This window comes from Nothobranchius furzeri, chromosome 1 (assembly GCF_043380555.1).
Source record: "Nothobranchius furzeri strain GRZ-AD chromosome 1, NfurGRZ-RIMD1, whole genome shotgun sequence".
NCBI lineage: Eukaryota > Metazoa > Chordata > Actinopteri > Cyprinodontiformes > Nothobranchiidae > Nothobranchius > Nothobranchius furzeri.
The window spans coordinates 86,345,422-86,372,343 of record NC_091741.1 but is presented as its reverse complement, the minus strand read 5'-3'; the positions used below and the strand labels follow the sequence as shown (position 1 = coordinate 86,372,343).

The window sequence follows — 26,922 nt, the reverse complement described above, 5'->3', positions numbered from 1 at the left end:
CGCCTCATTGACATGCATTTTAGTGCCCGCATCCTCTTTTCCCTAGCTTGATTTCTTGAAATGAAGACCCTGAATCATTTTGTTCTGCCTCTGTAAACAACATGTAGTAATTTTTGGTGCTTATCAAAGCTCTGCTGTGTACTTGTGTGCTTGTGCTGGTGTGTGTTGCAAACACCCGCACTAAGCTGTTATCTACTAAGAACATATCTTAGGGGTGGATGTTTATCCGCGCTGGTGCAGATTGGCGGAGTTCTCTTTGTCTCAGTGCGGTGGAACATAATATTATTTGTGTCTTGTTTTGTTTTTTTCATCTTCTGTGTCTCCAAGCCTGATCTAGTTGGATGTCCTGCAGAAGAGAAATATTTTTTGTTCCCCCCGCAGCATCTAATGTGCTTTTACTTGTAATACTGTATGGGGAAGATACAAAAATGCATTTCTGTGCACAAAGGTAAAGAGGAACTCACTTTTTTGGACCTTAGGAGCATCATTTACACAGTTAAGCAGCGGCAGAAAACAAATGCCGCGTGTGTGTACCTTCACACAATTTGTTATAACTCTGGAAAAAAATGGTGGTGAGCAACCATCAAGTCTTCTGTAGCCAAAGTGTACATTCATGTCCCCTTGTGCAGGTGAAACACTGAGGGGAAGCTAATGTATCATGGACTAGATTACAAATACATTTAAACAAGTGCTAAAGCTTTGCCTCGTCTCTGCTAGACAGGAAGGACTGTACTGCTGGAGACTGTTCAACACTACCAGACTCTCACTGGCAATCGTTTTTTCTCCCTCTCTCCCCCAGCCCCTATCAAAAGATGTTACTGTGTAAAATGTCAAAGAAAAAAGAGGCAAGGGAAGTAATCTCCGTCTCCGTTTTGATCGCAAGTGGAATAATTGGAACCCTCTTAGGCTCATTACACAAGTTGCCCGCCAGCCAAAAGACGGCTCCAACTGCCCCTCTTTATTCATGTCGGAGCTTTGAAAAATATTGCTTCCTCTAGTTAAAATTCTTTGTGAGATGCACCGACTACAGGTCCTGGTACCTACATTAACGGATAATCCCACAATGCCTTTGAAAATACATCTTTCAGTTACAACTGTCAAGCATCGATTCGGAGCGACGGGAAGGAAACAGAAACAATCCAGCTCTGTAATAATGTCATTAGGAACACTGCACAGCATTTCTCACCCTTTCTGTTTTTTTTGTGTCTTTTTTGGCACTTCCATTCTTCTCAATTACAAAAAGGTATTGCAAATGTGCAACAAGTTCATTAGGATCCCTATTACTAATGGACTTGTCTTCACTGCTATTAAACTACGCTTGTAATTATTGTGACTCTAATTACAATTACTGTATTATCCAAATTAACCTTATTCTTGGTTTAGATCACCCCGCAACGACGGTAGCCAAGACACGCCTATGAAGAATGGCACCAGTGTCCCTACAGATAAATCCGGCATAATTAGCCGTGTGCCTTACAGGGCCTCTGTGATGGTAATAATTAGAGCTACTGTAGCAAAGGTCACGCAAAACAATTTAGAGAGGATGCTGGCTGCATGGGTAATGGGCGGAGAGGAGTGGAGAGCTGGGATGAGTGTGGCATCTCCTATAAAGGGCATGTAGTCTATGCTTTACCTCTGCACTTGCCACATTTTTAGCTAATGCTCTCAAAAAAATCAGAAAATGAGAACCCATTTCAATGGCAAGCAGACTCCCCGCTAACACAGTTTAAATGGATCCATGATTAGATTTGAGGAAAGTGCTACAGGGTTTATACGTTAACTGGTATCGGCTGAAATCGATTCACTGCTGTGGAGGTGTGATAGCCGCCCCGTCAACTTATGTTGCATCTGATCACAAGCTACCTTTGGAAGTGTTTACCTTTATTCGGTGCTATTAATTCTGAAAGACCGTAAGAGGGAGAGACAGAAAGACAAGAGATCCTCTGATCCACCCAGGTGCACGGGTTAATGAGCAGAGTCAAAAGCGTTGACACAACGGTAAAAAAGCGCACGCACAGAGGTGCTTCTATTTCTATGCTCCCCCGTGTGGTTCGGCTCTCTCCACTGCTCCCAGATTGCTCCTAAGCATGGAGCTCAGGGTTCACAGCCTGGGTCCACTAGGAGCTCGCTCAGCTCCCTAGTCTCACCACCATCGCACCCTGATGAGATAAGTAACAACCTCATGCTTAAATATAGCCTCTCAAACAGCACATATGCTTATGTGAGCTGGATTGGTCTCTGTGCGGCAACACAACACCCTTTCCAAACTCCCACCACTCCAAACAACACTTCTTTAGCAGTGAGAGATACAAACCACCCAAAACTGATGGGACCAGCTATTTTTTCTGTAGCTTCTGTATGTCACTTGAGCATCGTGTTAGCTGTTTTACAGCTCAGTGGGTTTCACATTTAACTCATTTCTAGACTACACAACTTCAAAAACAAACAAAATTAAAAGGACATTTTGTAAAAAGTTAAAACTTGCTGTAATCGTACTGCAGTTATGCTCTAGTTAAAGGAAAATGTGAGATTTTTTTTGAAAGTGGCGGTTTTGTTGTTGTTGTGGACAACTTTTAAATTACATAGAAAGTGTTGCTGACCTCATACTGACAAGCTAACGGCAGATCACAGCCTGGCTAGTCAGTGCGTTTACATGCTCGTCTAAGTCGATTTTGGTTGATCTAAACTAAAGTATTAAACTGGGACTCTTTATTGTAGTATACCTGTTAGAAAACCAAATTCTCAAATTAAGCTTGTTGCACTCCAGTACAGTAGGTAGCGACATGCGCCTTTTCATGTTGGCATTCTTCTGGTTAGCTTCTAGCAACAAAAATAATGAATGCTGGAGGGATTGCAGCAGACAAACTTAAAACAGGATAATGATCAAAGGAATGAACAACAACAACGCTGCAGCACAGCTTATTTGGTATGTATTACTGTTTGATGGTGTTACACGTGTTATTTTATGGCGATGATATTATCAAAAGTCCGCTTCCGTAATCTCGTTACTTCCAGAGTTCACCAAAGTTACACAACTGAGTCGTTTAAATGCAGATGCAGTCAGATTCCTACCGCATGTCTGGGTGCTTCAGCACAGTTGGAACCAGTTCAGCAAGACTAAAGTGTTTACATGCATTAATAAAACAAACAAAATCAGTTTATTTAGGGAAATAGTTACTCAGTGCGTTAACATGCACATCAGAACTAAGTAGATTTAAACATCTTTAATCCCTAAAGTTTCATTGCAGTTAAAAAAAAACTTTCAATGAAATATTACTCTTTCATTACTTTTGTATTTTTTGGTTTTCCACCAGAAATTTCAAGAAATTAAAGCAAATGTGAATTATAAAGCTATGTGAGTTTTGCTTATGAAAGAAGCTTTGAGAATTTTTTTTTAGATTTGATTGAGGCTATTCAAAGATCTATCCACAACAGGTAAGGAGATAATTGTTCATGATCTTTCCAAAGAAACCCACTTAAAAAAAGAGAACATCCTTTCAAACATTTGGAGAAAAACACATTTTTTTAGTTTTAATTTTAATCCAACTTATTCTAAATGACAGAAGTGTGAATCTGTAGCCACTCCACTTTTAGCTTAGCAATAAAAGTGGAAGCAGGATACAAGGCCAAATAAAGCAAAAATAAATGTATTAAATCCTCCATAGACACTTCTAAAAGTACCAATATTTCTATCTGGCATGGAAAGAAGTCTGAAATGAGCAAGTTTTAAGCAGAATTTTGTGCCAGAATATTTCTTGGACTAGATGTATCCTTGTAGGTCTGTCAGCTCACCCCTAAATAGATGTCTAAACTCAAGAAAATAAAAATACAGCAAAAGCTAATTCAGAAAGAGCAAAAGCAACATGATAAACATGCAGTGGCCGTTCTATCACCAGTGATTAGTGGAGCATACACCTGCTACTAATGTGTGAACAACTAGGGCAGTGCGCTTCAAAGGATGAAAATTTGCCTAATTTTTTTATTAATAAATGTGAATTAACTTCAAATAAATCTTTTATGGAAGCTTTGATCACTTCCTCTGGGTAAAGGTCTTGATTTCTCCGTAACGAAGAGGGTTTCATTTAGTATTTTTGTCACACATACAGCTGAAACATTTGTGTCACTATTTTATGTGCATCTAGGTGTGAAAATAATTAAAACCAACATGAACCCAACTGACAACAATCTGTTGGACGTCTAGTTTAGCAGTTTTTCTTCCGTCAGCTGAAGCTTGCAGATGAAATTTACGAGGCGGGAACCGCGGCATATGCTGGGATCCATATGTCTCTGCGGCTGCGGGAGTCTAAAAACTATAAAGTGTGATTATCATTGATCTACAGTTGTCAGATGCATAATCTCCATGACTCATAACCACACTGGTCACAGAGTGATGACGGAGCCTCAGCCCCCACCCACCCCCACATCTGAAAACCCCAAACAAGTGTTGAGGGAAGCAGTGATGAGCATGTCCTTATCCTTTTAAAGACACTCCAGTAATCCAAATCGGTGGGAGGAGGGAGGAGTCTTCATCTTTAGAGGATTTAGTCTGGATTATAACTAGTCCTCTAAATTAAACCAAAAGTCAGCTTTCTGCAGTTGCTCATGCAAGCTGGCGACTGGCTTGTTACCAGCCCCAAGAACAAGGCAGACGATGAAGGTCTATAATTAGAAAATCTTCACACTCAGCCGCTGCACCATTTCACAAAGTAACTGTAGCTAAACCAGAGCCATGCCCACGTGGAGATATTCTATCATTTTCTCCATTTTGACTTCCCTTCTGACCTCCTGTGACTACGCACCAAATGTGTACCTGACTCCTGTTGCCAACCAGCTTAGCTGCAGACAAGCTTCTCAATGAGGGCAAGGCTGCTCCATCCCTGCTGATGCTGCTTCCCACAGCAGAACAAGGCCAAATCTGCAGCTTAGAGGCTAAAATAATCATTACTGGGCAGCGAACAAATGAAAAGTCAGAACACCACTCCCGTGTCTGTCTTCCCTTAACACTACTGGCTTTATTATCACTCACAAACACAAAAGGAGAAGCCACACATTAGCATTTAGAGAACACTGATCTCTGAAGAACTACAATTTGGCCAGAAACCTAAAATTAAGCTGGAACAGAATAAATAAAATAAGAAAAAACATGCTATAAATGGATGAATTAATAATTTAATCAATAGGCATCTCATGGAATATTTGTTTTAGTCAGAAAATAGAAATATCATGTTTAAATCTACACTCAGTTGAAAGCCTGGGCCAGTTGCTGCTTAGGTTAGCCGAGTAAAAAGAAAAAAAAAAAAAAAAAATATATATATATATATATATATATATATATATATATTAGACCGTTCTTCGCACCGAATGCTAGGACTAGTGTGTAACTGGTTTGACGTTATACCTTTTTTATAATTAATAAAAACCCATGGCTGCAGAGACTCCAAGATCAGCGCAAGCTCCTCTTTCATCCAATCTTCATCCAAACACGACACCAAAGCAAAGGCTTCCTTCAAGAACATCACGAAGCCTTTAGCCCAGGGGTCAGCAACCTGTTCCCATTAAAGAGCCATTATTACCCGTTTCCCACAGTAAAGAAAACACTGGGAGCCACAGCAGCCGCAGCGTTGTGGGCGGGGCCTACCCTCAGACAGCAGAGAGCTGCTTTAACCAATCACAACAGGTGACAGCAGCCTGTATCGGTCGCTCGTGTGTACGTCAAAGTTATCTTTCATAAGACGATAGTCAATAAAACGATTTATATAAAGTGGATCCAGAAGTTGTAGTCCGTCTCTGCCTCCAATATTTTGATATTTTTCACCCTGTTGGTGGTTTTACTGAGCAGGTGCAACTTTTGTCATACGTTCCTTTTTAAAACATGTTTAGACTGTTCAGAATACAAATCCAGGCTCTGTCACGTTTGATTGTTGTAATTAAACTTTGTAGGTGGGAAAGGTCAGAAAAGGATCCGATCAATTTGTTTTTTCCTCATTTACAGTGACGGAGATAACGGCGCAGTGCGCCTGGCTCCGGTGTTAATCAAGTTAAATTTTATCTCTTTGCAACAATTTTCACAAGAAAACAGAACAGTTAAAAGTAGGGCTTGTGTTGTGTTGACCGGATAGTTCCCGTATTTGACCGTTTATTTTGACGGAGAAAGAATAGAAAGAATTACCCCGGCACATGCAGACGAACTGACACTTTATTCTACGCACATCGCAGATGTAGCTAAATCACTCAAGAAATGATTCCCATCTGAACATCTGAGCTGGTCACTGCTCAGCGCAGCTCACTGTCAGCGTGTACTACATAAGGTGCACAGCGAGCTGAAGATGTGGAGAGGGGCTTGGAGCGTGTCGCAGAACCAGAGCGCATGCGGGAAGATTCCTCCGACTGAAGCGAGCGTTTTCCAAACCCTGTCTTTCAGAGAGACCTGTCACTTAGAAAATGTTCCCTGATTATGAAACTTTGGCTGAATAGCGCTTGTTCCTGTCTCCAATGTGGCGACACATCCAGGAGACTGTCTGAGGAGAATCCCAGAATCTCACATCCTCTTCAGCTCAGAAAGAGCCTATATGATTACGCACAAGTGTGACCTGTTCAGGTTTACGCCAACAATCTTTACATTTAGAATTAGCTTCCATATGTAAAATTAATGCATTAAAATTTAAAGCTTTTTATTTAAATATCCATTCATTATTTTACAAGCACAGAGAGCTGCATCTGATGGATGGAAGAGCCGCGGATTGCCGACCCTTGCTTTAGCCTGAAGCAGCGTTTGTCTCTGTGTGTGTGTGTGTGTGTGTGTGTGTGTGTGTGTGTGTGTGTGTGTGTGTGTGCGTGTGCGTGTGTGTGTGTGCGTGCATGCATGTGAATGTATTATACGTATTGATGCAAAACAGCGTGCTTTGATGAAACAGTCCCCGGACCAGTGAAAGCATCAACTCGGCTCCTTAGCGACCTTCCTGCCGTGCTCCCCAGAGGAGGAGTCAATCTACGTTATTAAAGCACCAACATTAGCAGCAATCTTCACTTTAACAAGCACAGACATGTTGCCTTCCCTACTCTTCGGCTTCCACAAATCTGAATTGGGAGCAGCTGAGCAAAGGAGGATGGGGAATATCCGGCGCTCTGTTCTCAGCCTGACAGAGGCCAAGCACTTTAATTTCAATAACTTGGCCGTATGTGCTTTGTGATTTCAAAACATGGACATATGAATTTAAAAAAAAACAGCGATGTTAAGCCTCAGCACTGAGCACAAAGATGTAGGTGAAGTAAGGCAATTATCTGTAATATCATTTGGTTAGTGGTGTTTTCTACTTCCACACCCTCTCAAGAGTGTCTAATGTATTGCATAGTCCACGTTCTTGTCTTTCCGACTCGACCTGGTATTACTTAAGCAAAGAAATGGTTCCCCGCCTCTGTGGAAACTGGGTATGGGTGTAAATAATATGCCTCGGCACTTTGTAAAAGCCCTAATCCCAGGAAAACAAACCTGAGTGAAGCACAAGCCCACCTGAATTGCTTTCAGGAAAATTAGATAATCAAAATGCAAAACAGCTTTTGATAGAAAAATGAGCCGAGTGCTAACAAATCCCCTACAACTAACATCAGCAAATTCTCCCCTGAACTTTATTTGTATTCAGCATTTGGATTTTTAATGTAATCACGCCGCATTCGGAGCACCATCAATGAGCCATTCTGATTTATGTCAGCCTGAATCAGACTTAGCACTCAGAGGTTTGCAGACATCATGAATGAGAAAAGGGAGGCACACACTGCACACATTAGGGGTCCCACCATCCCCTCAGACAGCAGCACAATGGGAAAGGAGCAGAGATAAAGGAGCCGGATAACAGGACTGAAGGAGTGACTCACGCTGATCGGGCCGAGAAGAATGGGGGAGCCAGAGAAAAGAAAAGCAGAGGCCCGAGACACCGGCCACACAGGGCAGAGGGAACGCGAGGGCTCCGAGAGGCCTACACTTGGTCATAGCCCATTAGGCTGGCTGGGTGAAAATGCTAAGGCTCATTACATGCTCTTCCTCAGCTCTGTGGATGAACAATGCACAATTACGCTACCCTGCTGCTCCTCCAGCCATGCTGCTGCATGCCTCTGAGGCGCCTGATGTTGCTGCTGCAGCGGCTAGCCTGCCAACAGCCTCTGCGCTCATCCAACAGACCATACATGCACTCCCTAATGCAAATCCAGGTTTACGTCTAGAAACAAAAGCACTGTATGAATTTGCTGGAATGAAAGAAGATGAAAAACAGGAGCCTTCTCCACAAGTGAAGTGAACAATACAAAGGTATAATACAGCATTTGTCTGCGTAACACAATGAGGTTTGCTCCCTTTTGTTTGCCGTGTTCCCGTTCAAATCTTCAAAAAGGTAGAAATGTGACAAATGGGTAATGCTTCTGTTTCCTGCTGGATTTAGATGTTATAATTATTGTAAAGGAGGTGAAACCCATACCCATACTTCTGCAGTTCTGCAACAATCTGAGCCCGAGATTCATGTTTCCAACAGCAAGTTGGATCACTTTAACCTCCTCCCAACAATTATGCATGCAGAAGTTGACATTTAATCTGATGGAGGAAATGCTAAAAACATCCTCCTCATTCTGCATTGTTTTAAGCAAAAGAAGAAAAAAACAGGACACATGGAAAGGTCATTCTTCCCTGTTGTCAGAGCTGGCTTCTTGGAAAAGTTTCTGTTCATTGTGAGTATTGTTACATTTCAACAACTCCCTCCCCCCATTTCCCTGTCATTCAGAGCAACAGCGCTTAAAAAAAGCCTGGGAAACACTAACATGGTTAGAAGTAGGAAAACACACAGATAATTCTAATCGATAAAATCCCTCTATGTGCACTTGGATGGAATGAGTTTAGGACAAACATATTTGTTGTAGAACAGTTGTGGTTACATTTTACTGTTTAACAAAAATGCGTTCATAGGTTTTTCTCTGTACTTAGAAAGAAAATGCACTGAAAAATTAAAGGTGATAGAGATGTTTGTTAATCTACATACAGGGATGGAAGTAGGCACATTTGGAACAGACATTGAAAGCGCTTGCTGAAAATAAATGTTTCTCCTGGTGGAAGAAACTGTTGGGTTGTGTGCATTTTAATGTGCAAGTTAACCTTTTCTGTTATACATTCATGTAAATACAGGCATTTCCAACATAGGCAGAAAGAATTGCATTAATGAGAGAGGGAATGGTGGTGGGTAACTTTTATGTATTTAGTTTGCAGCACTCTCCTCACAGAAGTTATATATTAACCTTTTAATGTATTGGAAGAAAAAATCTACAGAAGTGTTTTACCTATTTCTCAATTATCTATAATGTAAGATTATGTATAAAGTAAATTATAACACTGAGTAGGCCCAGCAAGCATGCTGTGGGGATGACATTATTAGGTAAAAATAATGTAAGTTATTAATATATAACTTCTGTATTTAAGTCATATTAGGGGTAGGAATTTAAAGTATTATTATTATTATTATTATTATTATAATTATTATTGTTGTTGTTGTTGCTACAATTAATGAATGAGAAACAAAAAGACAAAGCGCCTATATGCAACATATATGCAGCATATATTCCCATATGCAGCGCCCAAATTGAAGGCTGGAAAAACATCACAATGTATGCCCTACATTATCAATAAATATCATCAAGCTGCACCTCTAACATGGCAGCAGAGCCTGGGCTAAAAGACCATATAAACTTTTTACAAACACAACTAAAACTACAATTAAATCTATCTTGACAAATCACTCTTTGTGAAGAAAAGAAAGAAGAAAACAATCAATGTTTTTACATTTTTTTGTTAGAAAGCAGGCAGGAAGTAACTTTATCCATATGAACTTTATTACCGCAGGAGGGACAAGCACACACACAGCATTTATCTCATAACCATCAGCAGAACTTCACCTGAACTCTACACTACACCTCTATAGATATTAGCAGCACTCTACTGCCACCTAGTGTTCATTGATAACACATATACTAATATTTACACATCCCAACAAATCCCACAATGGTTACCTTAAGAAACCAAAGTAATCAAACACACCTTGTGGATATAGAAATACGCTCATTAAAGTGTGGGTGTGTCATCTGTGCCTCACTAACATTATTTTTGATAAAAAATATACGTGTTGAGAGCCTTCAGATGACCTCTTCAACAAACACCTATGTCGATGGAGCATTTTCATACATCTGTGTTAGGTCTAGAGCGCTGAGGGATCTCCATTAGAGAAGAGAAAATGCGATGCATTTGTGCCGGAGAGTTTAATTTGAAGAAGACAAAAAAAATACACTGCAAGAAACTAATTTAAATGGGTAATTACATCCACGCAGCATTGCTTGCAGGGCTTAACAAGGTACATAATGATGTCCCCTTCCCCAGTGATAAACATCATCACTACGTCCATTTCCCTTCACTCCATTTAGCCTTTTCTCATTTGCTGGTGGACCCATCAACCTATAAGCCCAACACTATTATACCTCTTCTTGCATTTAGATTTGCGTCCTATAAAGACCGCGCAACATAAATTGCTGGATGACTACAACCATTACGTAACTATTTTTGGCTCCCCACCTCAACCCCTTCCTTTCATGTTTAATGGGTTTACAAGGAAGCCAATTCTGTCTATTTGATAGAGCTTTTAAAACTAATTTAAAGTGTTTTCTCTTTTACTGCTTTTTATTGCTGTTTTTTTTAATTAAGTAAAATGATCAGAAGGTTGAGGATCATTTAACTTCTTTTTTTCATATACTTCTGTATACGATCTTCTTTTGCAATGAAGGGATTTTAAATATTTAGTGCTTTTTGTTTAGATTTCAAAGAAACAGGGCGCTGAAAGCAAATGAACATGGTGTATGGCAAAAGTGGAAAAAGAAAACGACTGCTTTTAGGAAAGGTCAGTGTGATTTGTGGGAAATAATCTTTTCCTCATTTTAACACTGAATTTACCAGAAAAAGTAATAACATGTTTCAGGCTGCAGAAATACAGGTGGAGAAAAATGATTGGTGTTCTATAAATAGAACTATCCCTACTCCTCTGCTAACACGTCTACATAATTTGTAAGGACATGCCACTTTCCTATCCCTGTACAGTCTGTGCAAATCACACACTCTCTCTCTCTCACACACACACACACACACACACACACACACACACACACACACACACACACACACACACACACACACACACACACTTACAGTGACGTGATGCTGTCAGTCATGTGTTGGATGGGCGAGCTCTTCTGGCTGAATGCTCTGATTCTAACAAGAGGGGTGGCAACCCGGCGGGCCTGGGTGCTTCTGACTGGCTGCCTTAGGATGTCCTGTCATTTCATTGCACCTCAGCATTATAAAGAGTGACATGCAGTGATGGAGTGTTGTGGGCTGGAATCAAGGCTATAAAAATCCACCCGAGTGTCAAACTAGCACTGGTTGCACATGACCTGAAAACAATCTTGTTGCGTAATGCCATTCAATGACCTTTAGCCACACCCCCACTGTGAGTTAAATATGATGGGTGGAGCCAGAAGCGGAGGGCTCTGGGTGTATATCTATCACTGTCACACTGCTAATTTACTTTTGATGGACAGCAGTATTTCACATTACACACAATGTATCTTTGCAAGACAGAGAATGTAAAATGTTGTGACACAAATGACCTCTGAATAATTAACAGATTCACTTTATCATTAACCAATGAGTGATTGAGTTTTTTAAACAACCTTCAAAACTTTTAAAAGACTCATTCACTTGTTAATTCATAGATCTGCTGTGGTCTCTTAGTCTAGGAATCTAGACCGTTAGTTTGCTGAAGCAAAATGATCGGTCTAGCCATGCTCCATTGAAACCTCAGCAGCCCCTGTCAGTTCGGTGGCTGGCCAATCACAGCACTCGATCAGTTTGGTTTGCATCTTCTTCGACAATGTATGGTGGACTTCCCCATTCACTGAAATCCATAACAGTCACAGCACTTTATTGGTTTGGTGAGCCAATCACATCCCTCTGTTGGTGGGCAGGATGTTACTGCAACTGAGCAAAAAAACAAAGATAGCCACTAATTTTTTGAAAAGGCCTTGGCATCAACTGTGGACTTTTTATGCTGCCCAACTGACTGACATCTGTAGCAGTGAGTATGTTGCATTGTTTTTATCCAATAGCATGAAGAGACTACTTGAAAGACAACCATAGATCCAGTCCCATGACTGAGAGCCACCAATAGGTCATAGCCAGACTACATATTCACATCCATAGTCTGGCTTGCTAAGCCATCTAATATAAATGACTACCTTTTGAGTAATTTTCTGTGGGGAAACAAAAGCTCTGGTGCTCTAGTTTCAGGACGTTGAAGTTAGCTGGATGAGTGGAGAGCAGAAAACAGCAGGATTTGCAGTCTTGGACTCTATAGTATCTCACCTCTGATTAGCTAACAGCAACACGACTCTACTACTGACTCTGTTTGCTTTGCAACATTGATGTTCCATCTCCTCAAGATAAAACATTGGTAATGCTATTGCTAATGGTTAGCTTCTACTAGCTGAGACGTGCTCTGCTCTCTCCTGGACACTAAATCAGCAACAGCCTTCCTCCTCACCAGGCAAGATGGGTGAGTCTATGAATGTTGAATTATAGTGTCATGTAAATCAGACTGGCTTTTTCAGACTTGAGCATTTCCCCATCTATTGTCTTTAGTGATTAATACTGGAAAAAGGGGTAGAAGACCATTTTCATGTTCAGCATGCATGTGAAACTCTGAGTGACCGATCGTATTTTAAAAGTAATAAGTAAGAACTATTTCTCAGCGAACCTGGTCTTTAAAGGGACTTTACGGACTTTTGAATTTTTATGCTCGCGATTGCCCCCTCAGGCCAAAAGCGTAATGGCAGCTTCAATAGGAGGCTCGTGAACGAGGCGCACATGCTGTACGTGCACACTCCTTAACGAAATTAACAGCTGAGACAGTCAGCTCCGTGTGTGTGTGTGTGTGTGTGTGTGTGTGTGTGTGTGTGTGTGTGTGTGTGTGTGTGTGTGTGTGTGTGTGTGTGTGTGTGTGTGTGTGTGTGTGTGTGTGTGGCCCGGAGGACAGAGGACAGGAGAACACGCAGCTAATTAATTAAATAATTTGGTTCTGTACCTTTCTCTTCAGCACAGCCGACCAAGGTTTATGATGGGTCAGTCTTCCTGCATGCTCAGATCATGCCCTTCCCTTGCTTGAAAAATTATTCCAAAATGAAAATTGAACCCACATCTTTTTTATCTGTGAATTAAATGCCGTTCGGCGAGTCTCAAATAAAAATTTGGGCATCTTACTGTAAAAATATATGCCATTAATGTAAAAGAGAAACTCTAAATGAAGTATGTTCACATCCAGAATCAAACCCGGGTCTTCTGCACGAAAGTCCGACGTCTTACCAGGCAAGCTAACACACCAGTGATGTTTCTTGTATCTGTACATTTTAAGAACAGTTCAGAGGGCTATGTGCCTGAGCGTGAACGCGCATGAAGCAGCCTGCTCGACCCGAGCAATTCTCTTTTTCAATGATTTTACAGAAAAACAGGCAATCACAGTTAAAATGCCAGGGCTCATTCTACAGGACCATTGCATCGCAGGAGAATGTATTAAGAAGTAATGTATTATTTCTATACATGTTTTGGCCGTCAAACTTCCATAATGCCCCTTTAAGACATCCAAATACATGAAAAAACAGATTGTACTTATTTTGTTTTCCAAAAGATACAACACTGAAAGTCAAAGAAAAAAGTTTAAGCTGAAAGAAATCAATAAACACTATGCTAAGATTTATAAAATTTTCCGTTTTCTATATCAGAACAAAGATCCTTAAAATAACAGGACAAACTTGTATATTTTCAAAGAGTTTTAAAATGTCTCCAGCTGCAGTACAGAAGGATCCATCCACAATTCCAGAGACAAGACAAGATAAGAGGAGCTTTAGCATTCAATTTCTGATGCTGTACTTCCTGTGTTGTTTTTTCTGTGTATCTGTGACACTTTCAACCAGCAGCAATGTCCTCCACTTTACGTCAATCATGGCTTGTTCGAGACAACAAACAAACAAACCAAAAACAGTTTTGCCAGATTCCGTCTTCAAAGAGGAAACGCAGCTGGAATAAACACTCAAAATCCACACAGCGACTACACACGACTTAAAATGTTAATGTGGTTTTATTACTAAATTGCAAAGCTACTGAGATAAGGAGGGAAGAGCAGCTTCAGCATACACTAAAGAATACAATGTGGAAAAAAATTATTATGCAAATATAACTTTTATAAATATGCTGCATTTTTACGAGCACAAGTGAGGCACAAAAAATAATGTTATTATGTCCTAAACACATCTTTAACTTTGCGCTAACATAATCACACCAACACAAACAAAGTACTTTAAATGCAGAATCTCAGCAGTCTTTGATTATTGAAAATGTTTGCTTCATTTTCTCCTGCTTCTCTGAGATTTCTTAGACTTATAATGATGTAAATGATAATGTCCCAACACATATTTCAAATAAATGTGACAGCACAAAAGAAATACAATGTCTGTGTGTGTATTCATGAGTGGGTGTGTGCAGGGAGACTGGCAGTTTAGCAGATGTGTGGTATGCACTGACAGCATGACATCTATTTTGCATGCTCAATATGACATGTTTGAATGCTCTCATGCATATTGTCCTGATGTGAAGAAATAGAGAGGGATATGCTGCCTCCCTGGAACCTCTCCCTGTAGTCTTTCACTCACAGAACATCTTTCTTATTATGGAGAGACAGAAAATTAAAAAAACAACAGGACCAGTACTGTCTCGTTATGCTTCTGTTTACTGGGTTCTCACTTGGCTCTCTTTGATTGGTTGAAGAATATATTCTTGATTATTATCTGAATGTTTTCCTTTCATTTTGGAATACGACTTACAATAACTAAAGCCTTATGCAACAGCAGCACGTTTGAAAAACAAATGTGGTGAGCATCTGGAGGAAGAACGACTACGTTTACATGCAGCCAATATCCGGGTTATGATCGGGTTAAGGTCGGTATTCGGGTTTCTGAGTTGATCAGAATAACCCGTTTACCAGCATAAATAGAAAGAGTTACCTCTAACTTGCATAACCCGATGTAAATGCGGACGTTGGGGTAGCGTCAGGACGTATGGACTACGTCCAGGCGCAACATGCGTCATTTCCGGTTCTTCTTGTTCCGGTATCCGTGAAAACAACAACATGTTTCCCAGTTCGGAAGAGATAGCGACCGCGTTTGTTTGCGCTTTAGTTTCCTCGTCACTCAAAGTGTGGTGCTGTGCCGCGACTCGCCATTTTGCTCCCAACTTGTTTACTTCCGGTGTTCTGGCACATACAAGACGTCTCGCTACTCAAAAGACCAAGATTCCTTGTGAACAGAGCATGCGCAGAACACACGCTTTGATGGGGACATCCCGGTATGCGTTTACACGACCAAACATTCGGGTTAGAAAAGGGTTACCCCAGGTGTAGTAACTGGGTTTTTAAAAACCCGGTTATGAGCATCGCCGGGTTTCTGGCGGTGTTTACATGGACCTGCGGAACCGGGTTATTGTGAATATTCGGGTTTTAAAAGGGTTACTGGCTGCATGTAAACGCACTCAATGCTTCAGTTATCAAATAACTTTTTCTCATGGGAAAGTTCTCAGCTGAATACAAAAAAAATCTCACACCGTGCTGCACAGTGACCAACCGCCTCTTTTAAATGCATTCATCATCTCTTTCCAGTTGGTTTATCACCCTTCCAACGAAAAAATCATACATCCTCTTGCCCGAATAAGTCTAATCGATAAAGTGAAATCACTCATTTTCCTCCTTGGCTCATTAGCTGAATTCACAGGTGGGGGAAAGCTTGCGTGCATGTTGCAAATTCAACTCATTCTAGCCAAAGGCCATTCCTTTACTGTATAATTGTCTCCCTACCAAGTGATTCACTATAATTAAGCCATGGAAGACAGCTCTATTCTCCTGTGAGCATTTATATTAGTCCTACCACAGGCAGGTCTAACAAACATCTCACAGCTGATGCTTTTAAAACAACAGAGAGTGATGTTCAAGGAGGTAGGCACTAGTTTATGTTCTCACAAGGGAGAATGCAATGTACAAAATGCATCTAGAGAGGTATGAAGCCTTACGGGAGGCCCATCACTGTTGTCTTGGCCACGTCGGACTGTGTGCGACCGTGCTGCTTTGAGCAGGATGCCAAAAACCCATAAACTAACAAAAGAGCACAGCTTCAGATCAATTACAAATAGCTTCACAATAAAATCTGCCACGGTTTGGGTTAGTTGAGTAACCCCGCGTTCTGTCCAGTCACCATTCATTGTCAGACAGGCATAAACATATTTCAGCATATGCCTATCTGACAGCACATATACACTGCCATGTCATCATATAATTTTAAGCTGGATAACACTGTGATGTGCCAGTTTACCCATCAGATTATCATACACTTTTTCAACAACCGTATGACACCCTGGTTGTCATTTTGTATATTTCAAAGCTCTATTTTCTCAAAAAAAAAAAAGTTTAATTAGAATTAGAGGGCGAACACAATCGAAAAACATTTTCATCTTACTTTGCCATCTGCATGCTAAAGCACAAGATGAAGGTGCACGTGTGCACATGCACATGAACTGCATGTGTGCTGCTCTGATATGTATGTTGTTCTGTCAGAACACCGGCACTGGGTCAATGTTAGAAGTGGGGCAGGGTTGGTTTACTGTCTCAACATCTAACCCCGGCTTTCCACGGGAGCCGTCAGCAGCACGTTACTGCAGCAGCACGTCATAGCTGCTGATAGGAACGGCTGTGGTCAACAGAACCTTTTCCACTGGAGCCGTCAGCAGCCGTCAGCAGCGCGAGTCAGCCGCGTCTCAGGAGCAGCATGTCGCGGCCTTTACGCACCGGTTCTATTTTCTACGCGCGACGCCTCTGAAATGGGTCAAGTTCGACATTTTTGGGGAAGGAAAGACAGGAAATCGGACGCGGAAATGGAGAGAAGCTACCGAGATTTTCAGAATAAAGAACGTACTGCCTTCCGGTTGCTTTACTTTTTAAAAAGGTTACTAACTGAGAAGTTATCACCTAGCTAGCGGTCTCCTTTGTTTTTCAGGTCCGTATTGGCGATTATAAAACAGACAGAACATAAAACACAAACCATGTTGCAATTTTCTCCTGCTTGTTGTTGTGTTTACTGACGAAGTCACTCGTGTGACTTCGTGCTCGGTCGGTGACAGCTGCTCCCCTGCTGCTTCGCGTCGTGTGGGAAGGGCCAAGCAGCAGCTTACGCGAGCAAGACGTGCTGCTGCAGTAATGTGCTGCTGACGGCTCCCGTGGAAACCCGGGGTAAGCAAAATTTTTCTCTTCAAAATTAGATTTAAATTGACAGTTTTTTGAAGTTTTAAATTGACCAGATTTAGGTTGAAAGGAATTTGGATAAGAATGAAAATAATAACTGGCATCCAAACAACGTATTAAACAATAAAATCTAAATATTTATCTCAGACATAATCGATTTTTGATTAAAACTTGGAATGTCATGTTGTAAATATTTAATTTCTGACATAAGTTTAGCTTACTCAGTTTAGCTGGTACTGGCACTATCCTGGTACACAAAACCATCAACACAATATTCAGTATGTGTTAAATACTTGTGCAATACCAGATGTACATTTGTTCGAATGTACATTCTGTTTCCCTTCTGCTGCATAGTTCTGAAAAACCAAGTTACCTTTTAATTAATTGTTTTAGTGGCTGAAGGTTACAATAATAGCTTATTGCTTTTGTGTGCTTACCTTATTATTTTTTCTTCTTCTTTGTCTCTAATTGTATGGGCTGCGGTGGGATTAATACATTCTATTCTATTCTATTCTAACATTCAGTCAAAACTACTAAACACATCACCTAAAAGAATGGTCCCAGAATTAATGTTAGAATAAAAACTATTTTTTCTTTGCACCATGGTCATGAAAACTCTTAACCATCATTTTGAGAAATCAACATGTAGCATAAAAACAACTACTGATCAAACTTTGATAAATAAACCAAGGACGATTATTTTGTAGGTCAAATTAGATCCCAGTAATCCCAATAGTACGGCATGTGAGAGTCCAGACCAGACGATGGGAAGGTGGAGGACTTGTGGAGTCAAGTGATTCAAGCCCAAGCCTGCTCACTGTGACAATGTAATTATCAGTCATTTCACTGCTGTTTGTTTGTTCTATAAATGGCATTTTAATTAAACCAAACACATTTTTTATTTAAGAGCAACATCTGCACTCACTGCATAGCTTCTGCTTCTTGCAAATGTCACAGTGGGGAGGAGAGAAAACAATGACAACTGGTGTGCAGGGTTACGCTCATGCCACCACTTCTCCCTACTTTCCTCAATCACACACACATACTCCTCTTTTCACAGTCCAGATAAACTGTGCAGACTGGGTCAAAGAGATGTTTGTCAACATCAAGAGTAAGACGGAGAGAGGCGAAAGCTGCATGCTAAATAGCTCCAGCCTCTATCAAGCCAATCAAATGCCTCTAAGAAAATGAGAGAACGTGGTCTTGGCTAAGGCACCTGGCACTAAGACTCAGGACTCACCCTTCCCATCTTACCTCTCTTTCAAGACAGCTTTAGGCTTTGCATAATGAATCATCAAAATCAATCTTCCCCTGTATTTGTTTCCTTCTTGTTTTTTTCTACAGCTGAAACCAATACGGAGTCTCCTAATCCTCAGTCTCATTTGGTTTTTATTGGATGCTATAGCCAGGAACGATCTTTTTAAGATAGCTTTCTGTGCTCACATCCTTATTTATTCCTTTGGCTAGAAAGAAGTTGCAAAATGCAGCAAAGCACTCAACCACAATTGCAGCATACAGGTTACTGCTTGCATGTGGAAAATTCCCCAAGTTGGCATAACACCACTAGACAACACTCCCCAAACACTGCCCATGGTTCCACCTGTGTTGTTCCCACACACACACACACACACACACACACACACACACACACACACACACACACACACACACACACACACACACAGCAAGCGGTTCCGACAGGCCCAGTAAATCAGCATGCCTGTAAGTAGGTCTCATTGACCCCTCAGCATCCAATAGTGCCTGAATCTCTCTGGATCACCCAGTCGATATATCAATATCCTTCTTGCTTTTCTTGTTTTAAGACCCCCTCTCCCAAGCCAACACACCCCTCTCTCTCCTCACTGAATGTCAAACGGAGATTGGACTCATCAATTTCACGACAGCGTGTGTGTGTGTGTGTGTGTGTGTGTGTGTGTGTGTGTGTGTGTGTGTGTGTGTGTGTGTGTGTGTGTGTGTGTGTGTGTGTGTGTGTGTGTGTGTGTGTGTGTGTGTGTGTGTGTGTGTGTGCAATGAGCATGCATGTTTTGCTGCTGTCTATATGAGTAAGCATGACACAAATACTCGTAAAAACACACAGACTGATGCAATTCCTCACACAACACACACACACAAACATAAATATCCCTCACTCCCATGAGGAAAGTGGGTCATGGACAAAAAGAGTAGACATTGCCAAACAGAATCCAAGAGAAGAGCTCATACATACGAAAATCTATAAACTAAAGATCAGCTGGTTGGCATACACCTGTCAGCTTGAATAATCTTTCAAGTCAGATGTTCGCTGCTCTGCTAAAGCCACTCGTGGTATGTCAGGGTAATTCAATGGCCTGCTGCGTTGAGCAGCCATGCAGCAACGCTGCTGCCAAATGGACGACATACAGATTTAAGCAATGATTACTCTTTCTGTTAGCACCTGAAATGATGTGTGGTGGAGCTGATTAGCCGAGTCAATACATCTGGCAGGTGCACAAACTCTTGCTCATTCTGCAGCAGCTCAGCACGCACAAAGAAAAGAAAAAAAAGAAAACAAGTGCAGTAAGAGGGGCCAAATAATCCACTTTGTCAGGGCTCCAAATTCTGCTTGGCAAAGCATTCTCATCACAGGTCAGCTCCGCTGTTTGGGCACCTTGAATTGCCTTGAAGGATTCCACTCGACTGACACGTTCCCATTTCAAATAGCTCAGCTTTTCTATCAGCCACAATTTTTTTTCACTGACACTACATGCTTTTTGGTGCAACAGAGTGCTAAATATCACTAGACTTTAAGATGTGTTGCATTAGCTCCATAACTAGCTTCTCCGCTGTGCAATGATTCAATTTGATCAAGTAGGCTTGTTAATTATGGGGACTTAACCTTTTCATGGCTAAGACTTTCTTAGCTGTTAGACTATACTACATCATGGGAAGCCATTTTAAATAGGTTTTATTTTATGCCTGACAGCTAAAGCAGACCAGCCAAGGATCAAGGACAGAGCACATTGGATTGTATCTCACCTCTGGCAGTGGCATGCCGTTGATGATCAGGTCTGGCTGCTGGTGACCCTGTCCTGTGAATGGGTGCTGATAGCCGTGGTTGGGAGCTGCATTGCGTGAGTTCTGGTTCTCCACGTTGAGGAAGGTGCTCTCGGAGCGCCTGCAGCCCAGTGGCAGGCTCTGCTGGTGGTAGTCGAAGTAGTTGAGCGAGGAGGTGAGAGATGAGCAACTCACCACATTCATCTTGTCTGTCTCCTCGACGTCTCGAGGCACCAGGCGGATGTCGTTCTTGCTCAGTTTCTTCTTCTTGCTGGACTTCTTCTGGTTGCCATATGAGTACTCCGCCACCCTGCGCAAGTAGAAGAAACTGAACAGACTCAATAAAGCAGTGTTCTGTCTTCCCCCACCCTTCAGACAGTCAGAAAGCTCACCCATCATGCGAACTTGGGTGCCTTTCAACCACGGGTGCCAGAAACAGGTTCTCTGCCCCTGCTCAGGTGAGGAACAGCTCACATACGTGACCTCCTGCACCCAGCTTACAACAAAACTATAATCCTCTGTTTGTTTGCATTTGCATGCTCAACAATCAACTTGACACAAACAGGCCGACAAAATGCAAACATGCCAAAACCACAGGAGCAAAGCAAATGGGCACACTGATGCTGAGCACTACCGGTGTATGCAATCATATTCAAAGCACAAAGCCTCGTCTAATTCCTCTTTTTTTTTTTCATTTAGCCCACAAGCAAGACGAAAAGCAAGAGAACTGCAGATTCGGATTAATTTAGCTGCTCTCTGTGACTTCTGCAAACTGGAACTGGGAATTTTGACTTTAATAAGGGCAAATGAGCAACACTGCCGTGTTTTATCAAAGGATCACCAGACTGGGGAAATATTCACTCTTTGCACAGCCTTGCAGTTTTTTAAGCATAACATAAGCTAAATACAAACTTCACTGGACAGTTTCTATATTTATTTACAGCATCTTTTGAAATTTGGTAGTTTGGTAAACCATGCAGAACAGTACAGTATCTTACACTCAGCTAAAAGTATTCATGTTTTATTTGTTACTTTTCATGCAAATCCTCACTTGCCTTTGTTTTTAACCTAAATGCATTGCCACATCCACAATGACTACTGTAGTTTGTTTCCATTGAATCTTTTAGGTTACATCTTAAGAAGCAGCTCCAATCCCCTCTTTATTCAGAGGAAACAAAAATGAGAAAGAAAGAAATCGGCTGCAAGGATGGAAAATACAACATTTCCTTTTCTATCATCTGGGTGGAGGAATTTCAGAGTCAGACTGACAGGACAAGCAATAAATTGGAGATAACCGCTCCTCATGTTTGAGGTGGTGACTGAGAAGCAGAAGCACATCAGTGCTGATTAAAGCTCCCAGCAGGGAGACGGACATGCAGGAGGAGAGGAAAGTAATCAGAATTTGTTTTTGTTTTTAATTTCTATTGGGGAGGTAGCATGATTGTCATTAAAAAAAATCAGCTACAGTTTTAATCAAAAAGTCACCTAATTGATTTCCCTCTATTACCAATCAATAAAAAGTATTTTAGGGTGTCAAGAAGTAGAGTAGCAAACATTTCATGACATTTAACAAGTGAAAAAGAAACCTATTTTAGTCAATTCTGTGATAAAAATATAGATATTGAGTTAATGTCTGTCCTTTTTCACGACCACCACTGCTTAAAAATGAAGTTAACCTCAAATCAACAAAACTACACGAGGAATAAAATATGATTATAGCTTCAGGTTAAATTCTCAAATCCAATCTATATGTAAATTTACAGTGGTAACGTGGCACACAGAGGGAAATCAAAGCCAGAGCTGACGTTCCGATCGATGAAGAAAACAGTCTTCATAAAAGCTGGATCTGCAAAACATTCAACTGCTTTAATCTGTAAATCTTCCTTAACAGCTCCTGATCTAACAGATGTTATAAAGGGAAGGGCTAGAACCTTCTTTTTTCATGTTTATTATTACTAATATTATGGTTTTGCTGGTGTGCTTTGATGTAGAGACGTGTGAGTGATCCTGGAGGACTGTCCATAATCACACCAGATTAAAGCTGATCACAGCCAATCAGCCACGGTGGACGTTAAATAATAAATGTCTGGGACTTCCATTGAGTCAGTGGGACGTTAATTGTCCGGCAACACATCCGCAAATTGAACATGACAGCTGAACCGTTGTATTTATGAGTCAATTGGTTACAATGGGAGGATTTAATCCATCAATCAGGGTTCTCCAACCCAGAACAGTGGGCCTCAGCAGAACGGGTGTGATTTAAAGCAGCCGGTTCATTTAAGTCTACCTCAGCTGTGAGAGAGAGGGGAGGGGAGAAAAAGATCTGCAGTCCTCACTCAGGGCCTACATGCTGCATGATAAAAGCAGTGCATTGTCACACACACACACGCACGCACACACGCACGCACACACCCACAGTTCAGTACCTGCAGTTATACGTCCGGATCTCCTTGTTATCCCTCTTGCACTTGACTGCCACAAATATCATGGTGATGAACAGGATGGCTGCGATAGAACCCAGCGCGATGATGAAGATGAGGGACAGGTTGACGGCTCCAATAGTCTCCTGCGCGTTCAGATCAGGGGAGAGGTACACCACGATGTAGGCCGAGGCCGACAGAGAGGGCTTGCCGTGGTCTCTCGCCACCACCGTGATCTCATAGGTGGGTTTGGCGTTTTCTCCAAACATCTTAGTGGAGCGCACCTCCCCGTTCACCTGGTCAATCTCAAAGAAAGCCCTGTCCCCCTCGGAGATGGTGTAGGTCAGCCGGCCGTTCTCCCCCTCGTCGTAATCATCAGCTTTCACCTGGGTCACCATGTAACCCACCCCAGCGTTTCTGGGGATGGACACCTCCGCGGTGCCGTTCACCAGCGGGGGGCTGGTCATAACAGGTGTGTTGTCATTCACGTCTAGCACGACAATGCGCACGGTGGCGTTACTGGACAAGGAGGGGTTGCCGTTGTCTCGGGCCAAAACTTTAAAATCAAAAGTCCTGGTGTATTCGTGATCGAATGACCTCATGGAGTAAATGCGCCCTGATGGGTTGATGCTGACATATGTGTTTACATCCATATGCTTAATCTCGCCGGGGACTATGGAGTACGAAACGGTGCCGTTCATCCCCAGGTCCGGGTCCTCTGCAGACACTGCCAGCAGGCACGAGCCTGGGAGGTTGTTTTCCATCACCATCTCTTGATAGTGAGGCTTAAGAAAGTGGGGCGGGTTGTCATTTTCATCCGTGACTTTAACCACCAGCGACTTAGTGACGCGTAATGGAGGAGTGCCGCTGTCCTCTGCCTGGATGGTCAGGTTGTATGTGTCCTTCTGCTCTCTGTCCAACCTGCCATCTACAAGTATAGTAGAGAAGCTCTCATATTCTTGCAGCCTGAACGGAACGTTGCCCTGCAGCCTGCACTGCACTTTCCCGTTGGCCCCTGAATCCTTGTCCGACACTCGCACCAGCGCGATGACATAGCCACGCTGCGCGTTCTCACTAACTTCCACCATCTCTGTGTTCAGTGAGAGCAAACTGATGACAGGTGGGTTGTCGTTAGTATCCATCACGTTCACTGTCACTTTGCAGTGAGCCGGGATGGAGTTGGGACCTAAATCTTTGGCCTGCACGTCAATCTCATATATTTGCGTGGTTTCATAATCCAAAACCCCGTTAACGGTGATGATCCCGGTTCTGGGATCAATTTTGAATGCCTCCCTCGTTTTCTCTGTGACGTAACTGTTGAATGAGTACACAACCTCCCCATTAGTGCCCTCATCAGGATCCGTCGCATTCAGGTCTATGACTAATGTATTGATGGGGGAGTTCTCCATCACATTAACAGTATAGACAGGCTCATCAAAAACAGGGTTGTTGTCATTAGAATCAATGACTTTGATATTTAACTGAACCGCACCTATCTTTGGAGGGTCTCCTCCATCTTCTGCACTGATTTCATATGTATAATGGGACTGGGTCTCTCTGTCTAAGGATTTCTGCACAACAAGCTCAGCTATTTTGGACCCATCCCCTCTGGTCTTTATTTCGAGTCCGAAAAGCTCATTTGGGGTGATGGAGTAAGACTGCACTCCGAACATCCCCGAGTCCGGATCACTTGCCCCCTCTAGGGGAAACCTGGTACCAGGGGATGCATTCTCAGAAATTTCTAAGTCAATATGGCTCGTTGGGAACCTCGGTGCGTTATCGTTCAAATCCTCGATTTCAACTTTAATGACGCAGATCTCCATGGAGTTTGACATCACTTCTAGGGAAATAATGCACTTTGGGTTTTGTCTGCAAACCACATCCCGATCTATTTTCATCTGGGTTGTAAGGATTCCGGCTGGGCTCAGTTCCACCCACCGTGGTTCCGAATTGGAAATAACCCTCAAATAAGGGGGCTGCGGTGCAATTTGAAATCCTTGCTTTAGTGCGTCCTTTGTCACATTTCCAATCACCGACCCGGGCTTCATCTCCTCGTTTATTCCATATTTCAGGTTGATCACAGCCTCAGTCCCGACCCAAAATAAGAGGAGCAGAGCAGTTAATTGTATTAATTCCATCTCCGTCGTTTGCGTCGTACCTGTTGAGTTTTTCTTCTTTGTTTCCCCTGCGCCTAGAATAAAGATCAGGCTAATTACGCACAAAAATGCGCGTCAAAGATAACTAGGGAAATTATACAAACTAATCATCTCAGTAAAATGTCCGTTTAAAAAGTGTTGCTGTGGGATTTTTCCTTCTATATGAGAATCATATCATGATCCGAATCAGTATTCTAAACAAGTGCCGTCTTATTTGGCTCTTCTGAGGCGCAGCACATCCTTCGGTCTACTGCAGCGGGAAAAGCAATGAGGACGACAGGATGGTAGAAACATGCTGATGCTTCTCGCAGTTGTGAACTAGCGGAGTAAATCCGGGCAGCTCTTCACAGGCAGCAGACCGGTCTCACACATGACTCATGCGATGAACTGTCCATTTCCAAAGTGAGCTGAAAGGGGAAAAGGAGGACTGCTTAGAGTCAGAATGAGAAATCCTGTGAGCAAGTCCACAAAAATCTTAATCTTCCGTGCAGATGAAGTGATGGCGCTCAGAAAGTCTGGGTTTCACCACACTGATGGTTAAAATCTGAAGAGGCGGTGATTACATTGCATCTTCCTTCGACTGGTAGAGTGATAAAAGGCGCATCTGATGAAAAGAGAAATAAAAAATATTAAACAGCCCAAGTCCTGATTTCTTTGCCTGTAAGAGGGGTGCAGTTGTGCGTCTTTCTCACACCACTCAAGTCCTGAATCCCGTCCTATTCCACCAGGATGAGTCTTTCCGCAGAATCTTCAAGCTTTCACTTACTAATGAATTCCCTCGGATCTCACTTGGAAAGCCGGGATCCCAGACATTAGTCCATGAAACACAAACAGGAAAATCCGTTGAAAATGCAGCCCAAAGCCAGTGGGATGAAACGGTGCCAGGTCCTTCTGTACATTCATTTAATATTGTGCCGCAGCAAACTGAGGCGCAGAAGCCTATATCCAGCAAGAAAAAAGGAAAAAAGGAAATCAACACGCGTTGCCAGAAGGCTGTCTAGTTGACTCCAACAAGCGCTCCGCTCGCTTCACTGATGCACACTGTCAGACGCGCAGCTCCAAGCCGAGCGCTCAGTCTCCGGACCCGCAATCCCCTCAGCCAATCAGGGGTTACACAGGAGGGCTGGAGCTGCTGGTGGGTGGGGCAAAGTACAGCAACGAAACTACCTGTTCTCCTGCAGATGGGGGACTCGACTGGCAATTATAGGGTTGATGCGGCGTCTTTGATGGTCGTGAGCTGGTTGCGAAAAGCAGGGTCTGGGGTACTCATGGAAGGTGGGGAGCTTTTGAAAAGACTCCCGTGGGCTTTTTTAAATTATTTATTTATTTATTTATTTTTAATTTATTGCTTCCACAGAAGCATGAGGATAAGCGCAACTTTTATCCCCCTCTATTTGTAAGATCTTTGCTTTCACATCACACATTTTTACCGAGTCTCACTAACATGCACTCATAGAAAGCACCATTGCATGCAGAGCCAATGAGCTTTTAGTATTTAGTTTTAAACGTTTTTTCCCCAGTAAATAATTGATTTACGGTTTTGAAAAACAACCATATAACACGCTAAACGGGTGAAATAGATACTTTCCTGTCACCTTTTTATGTTACGAAGTCAGCATGCTCCTGTTGCAATAACCAGTTTAAACATGGTTGTGATTTCCAACATCGATAACAATCTAAACGTTTACTTAAATATGCATTTAAGCTTTGAATGCACATTAAACAGAATGGTGGTACAAACTGATCTCAAACGTGATAATGTGAAATAAACATATGACTGATTTAGGCAGCCTCCAACCTGCTTAATTAGTTATAATTAGCTCATATCAAGTAATAATAAAAGGTGATTCCATTACAATAAGGAGGTGTGCTAATTGTTTAATAATGAGGTGAACTGAA

The 26,922-nt window shown here is 42.0% G+C and overlaps 1 protein-coding gene across 8 annotated transcripts in view; it reads right to left on the bottom strand.

The window, feature by feature from the left end:
• pcdh19 (protocadherin 19) overlaps positions 1 to 25,171 on the bottom strand; it is a 76,752-nt gene extending 51,581 nt beyond the window's left edge. For 2 of the 8 annotated variants that reach the window (XM_015947598.3, XM_070550995.1), the window contains exons 1-2: positions 22,874 to 25,171; positions 20,430 to 20,775 (exon numbers count right to left, since the gene is read on the bottom strand). In XM_015947598.3, coding sequence (XP_015803084.3) covers positions 20,430 to 20,775; positions 22,874 to 25,005 — 2,478 coding nt within the window. In that variant the 5' untranslated portion in view covers positions 25,006 to 25,171. The remainder of the gene's footprint in view (positions 1 to 20,429; positions 20,776 to 22,873) is intronic. The other 6 variants (XM_054739161.2, XM_070551007.1, XM_015947615.3 and 3 more) reach the window with 3 other exon arrangements.
• Between the last annotated feature and the right edge of the window lie 1,751 nt (positions 25,172 to 26,922).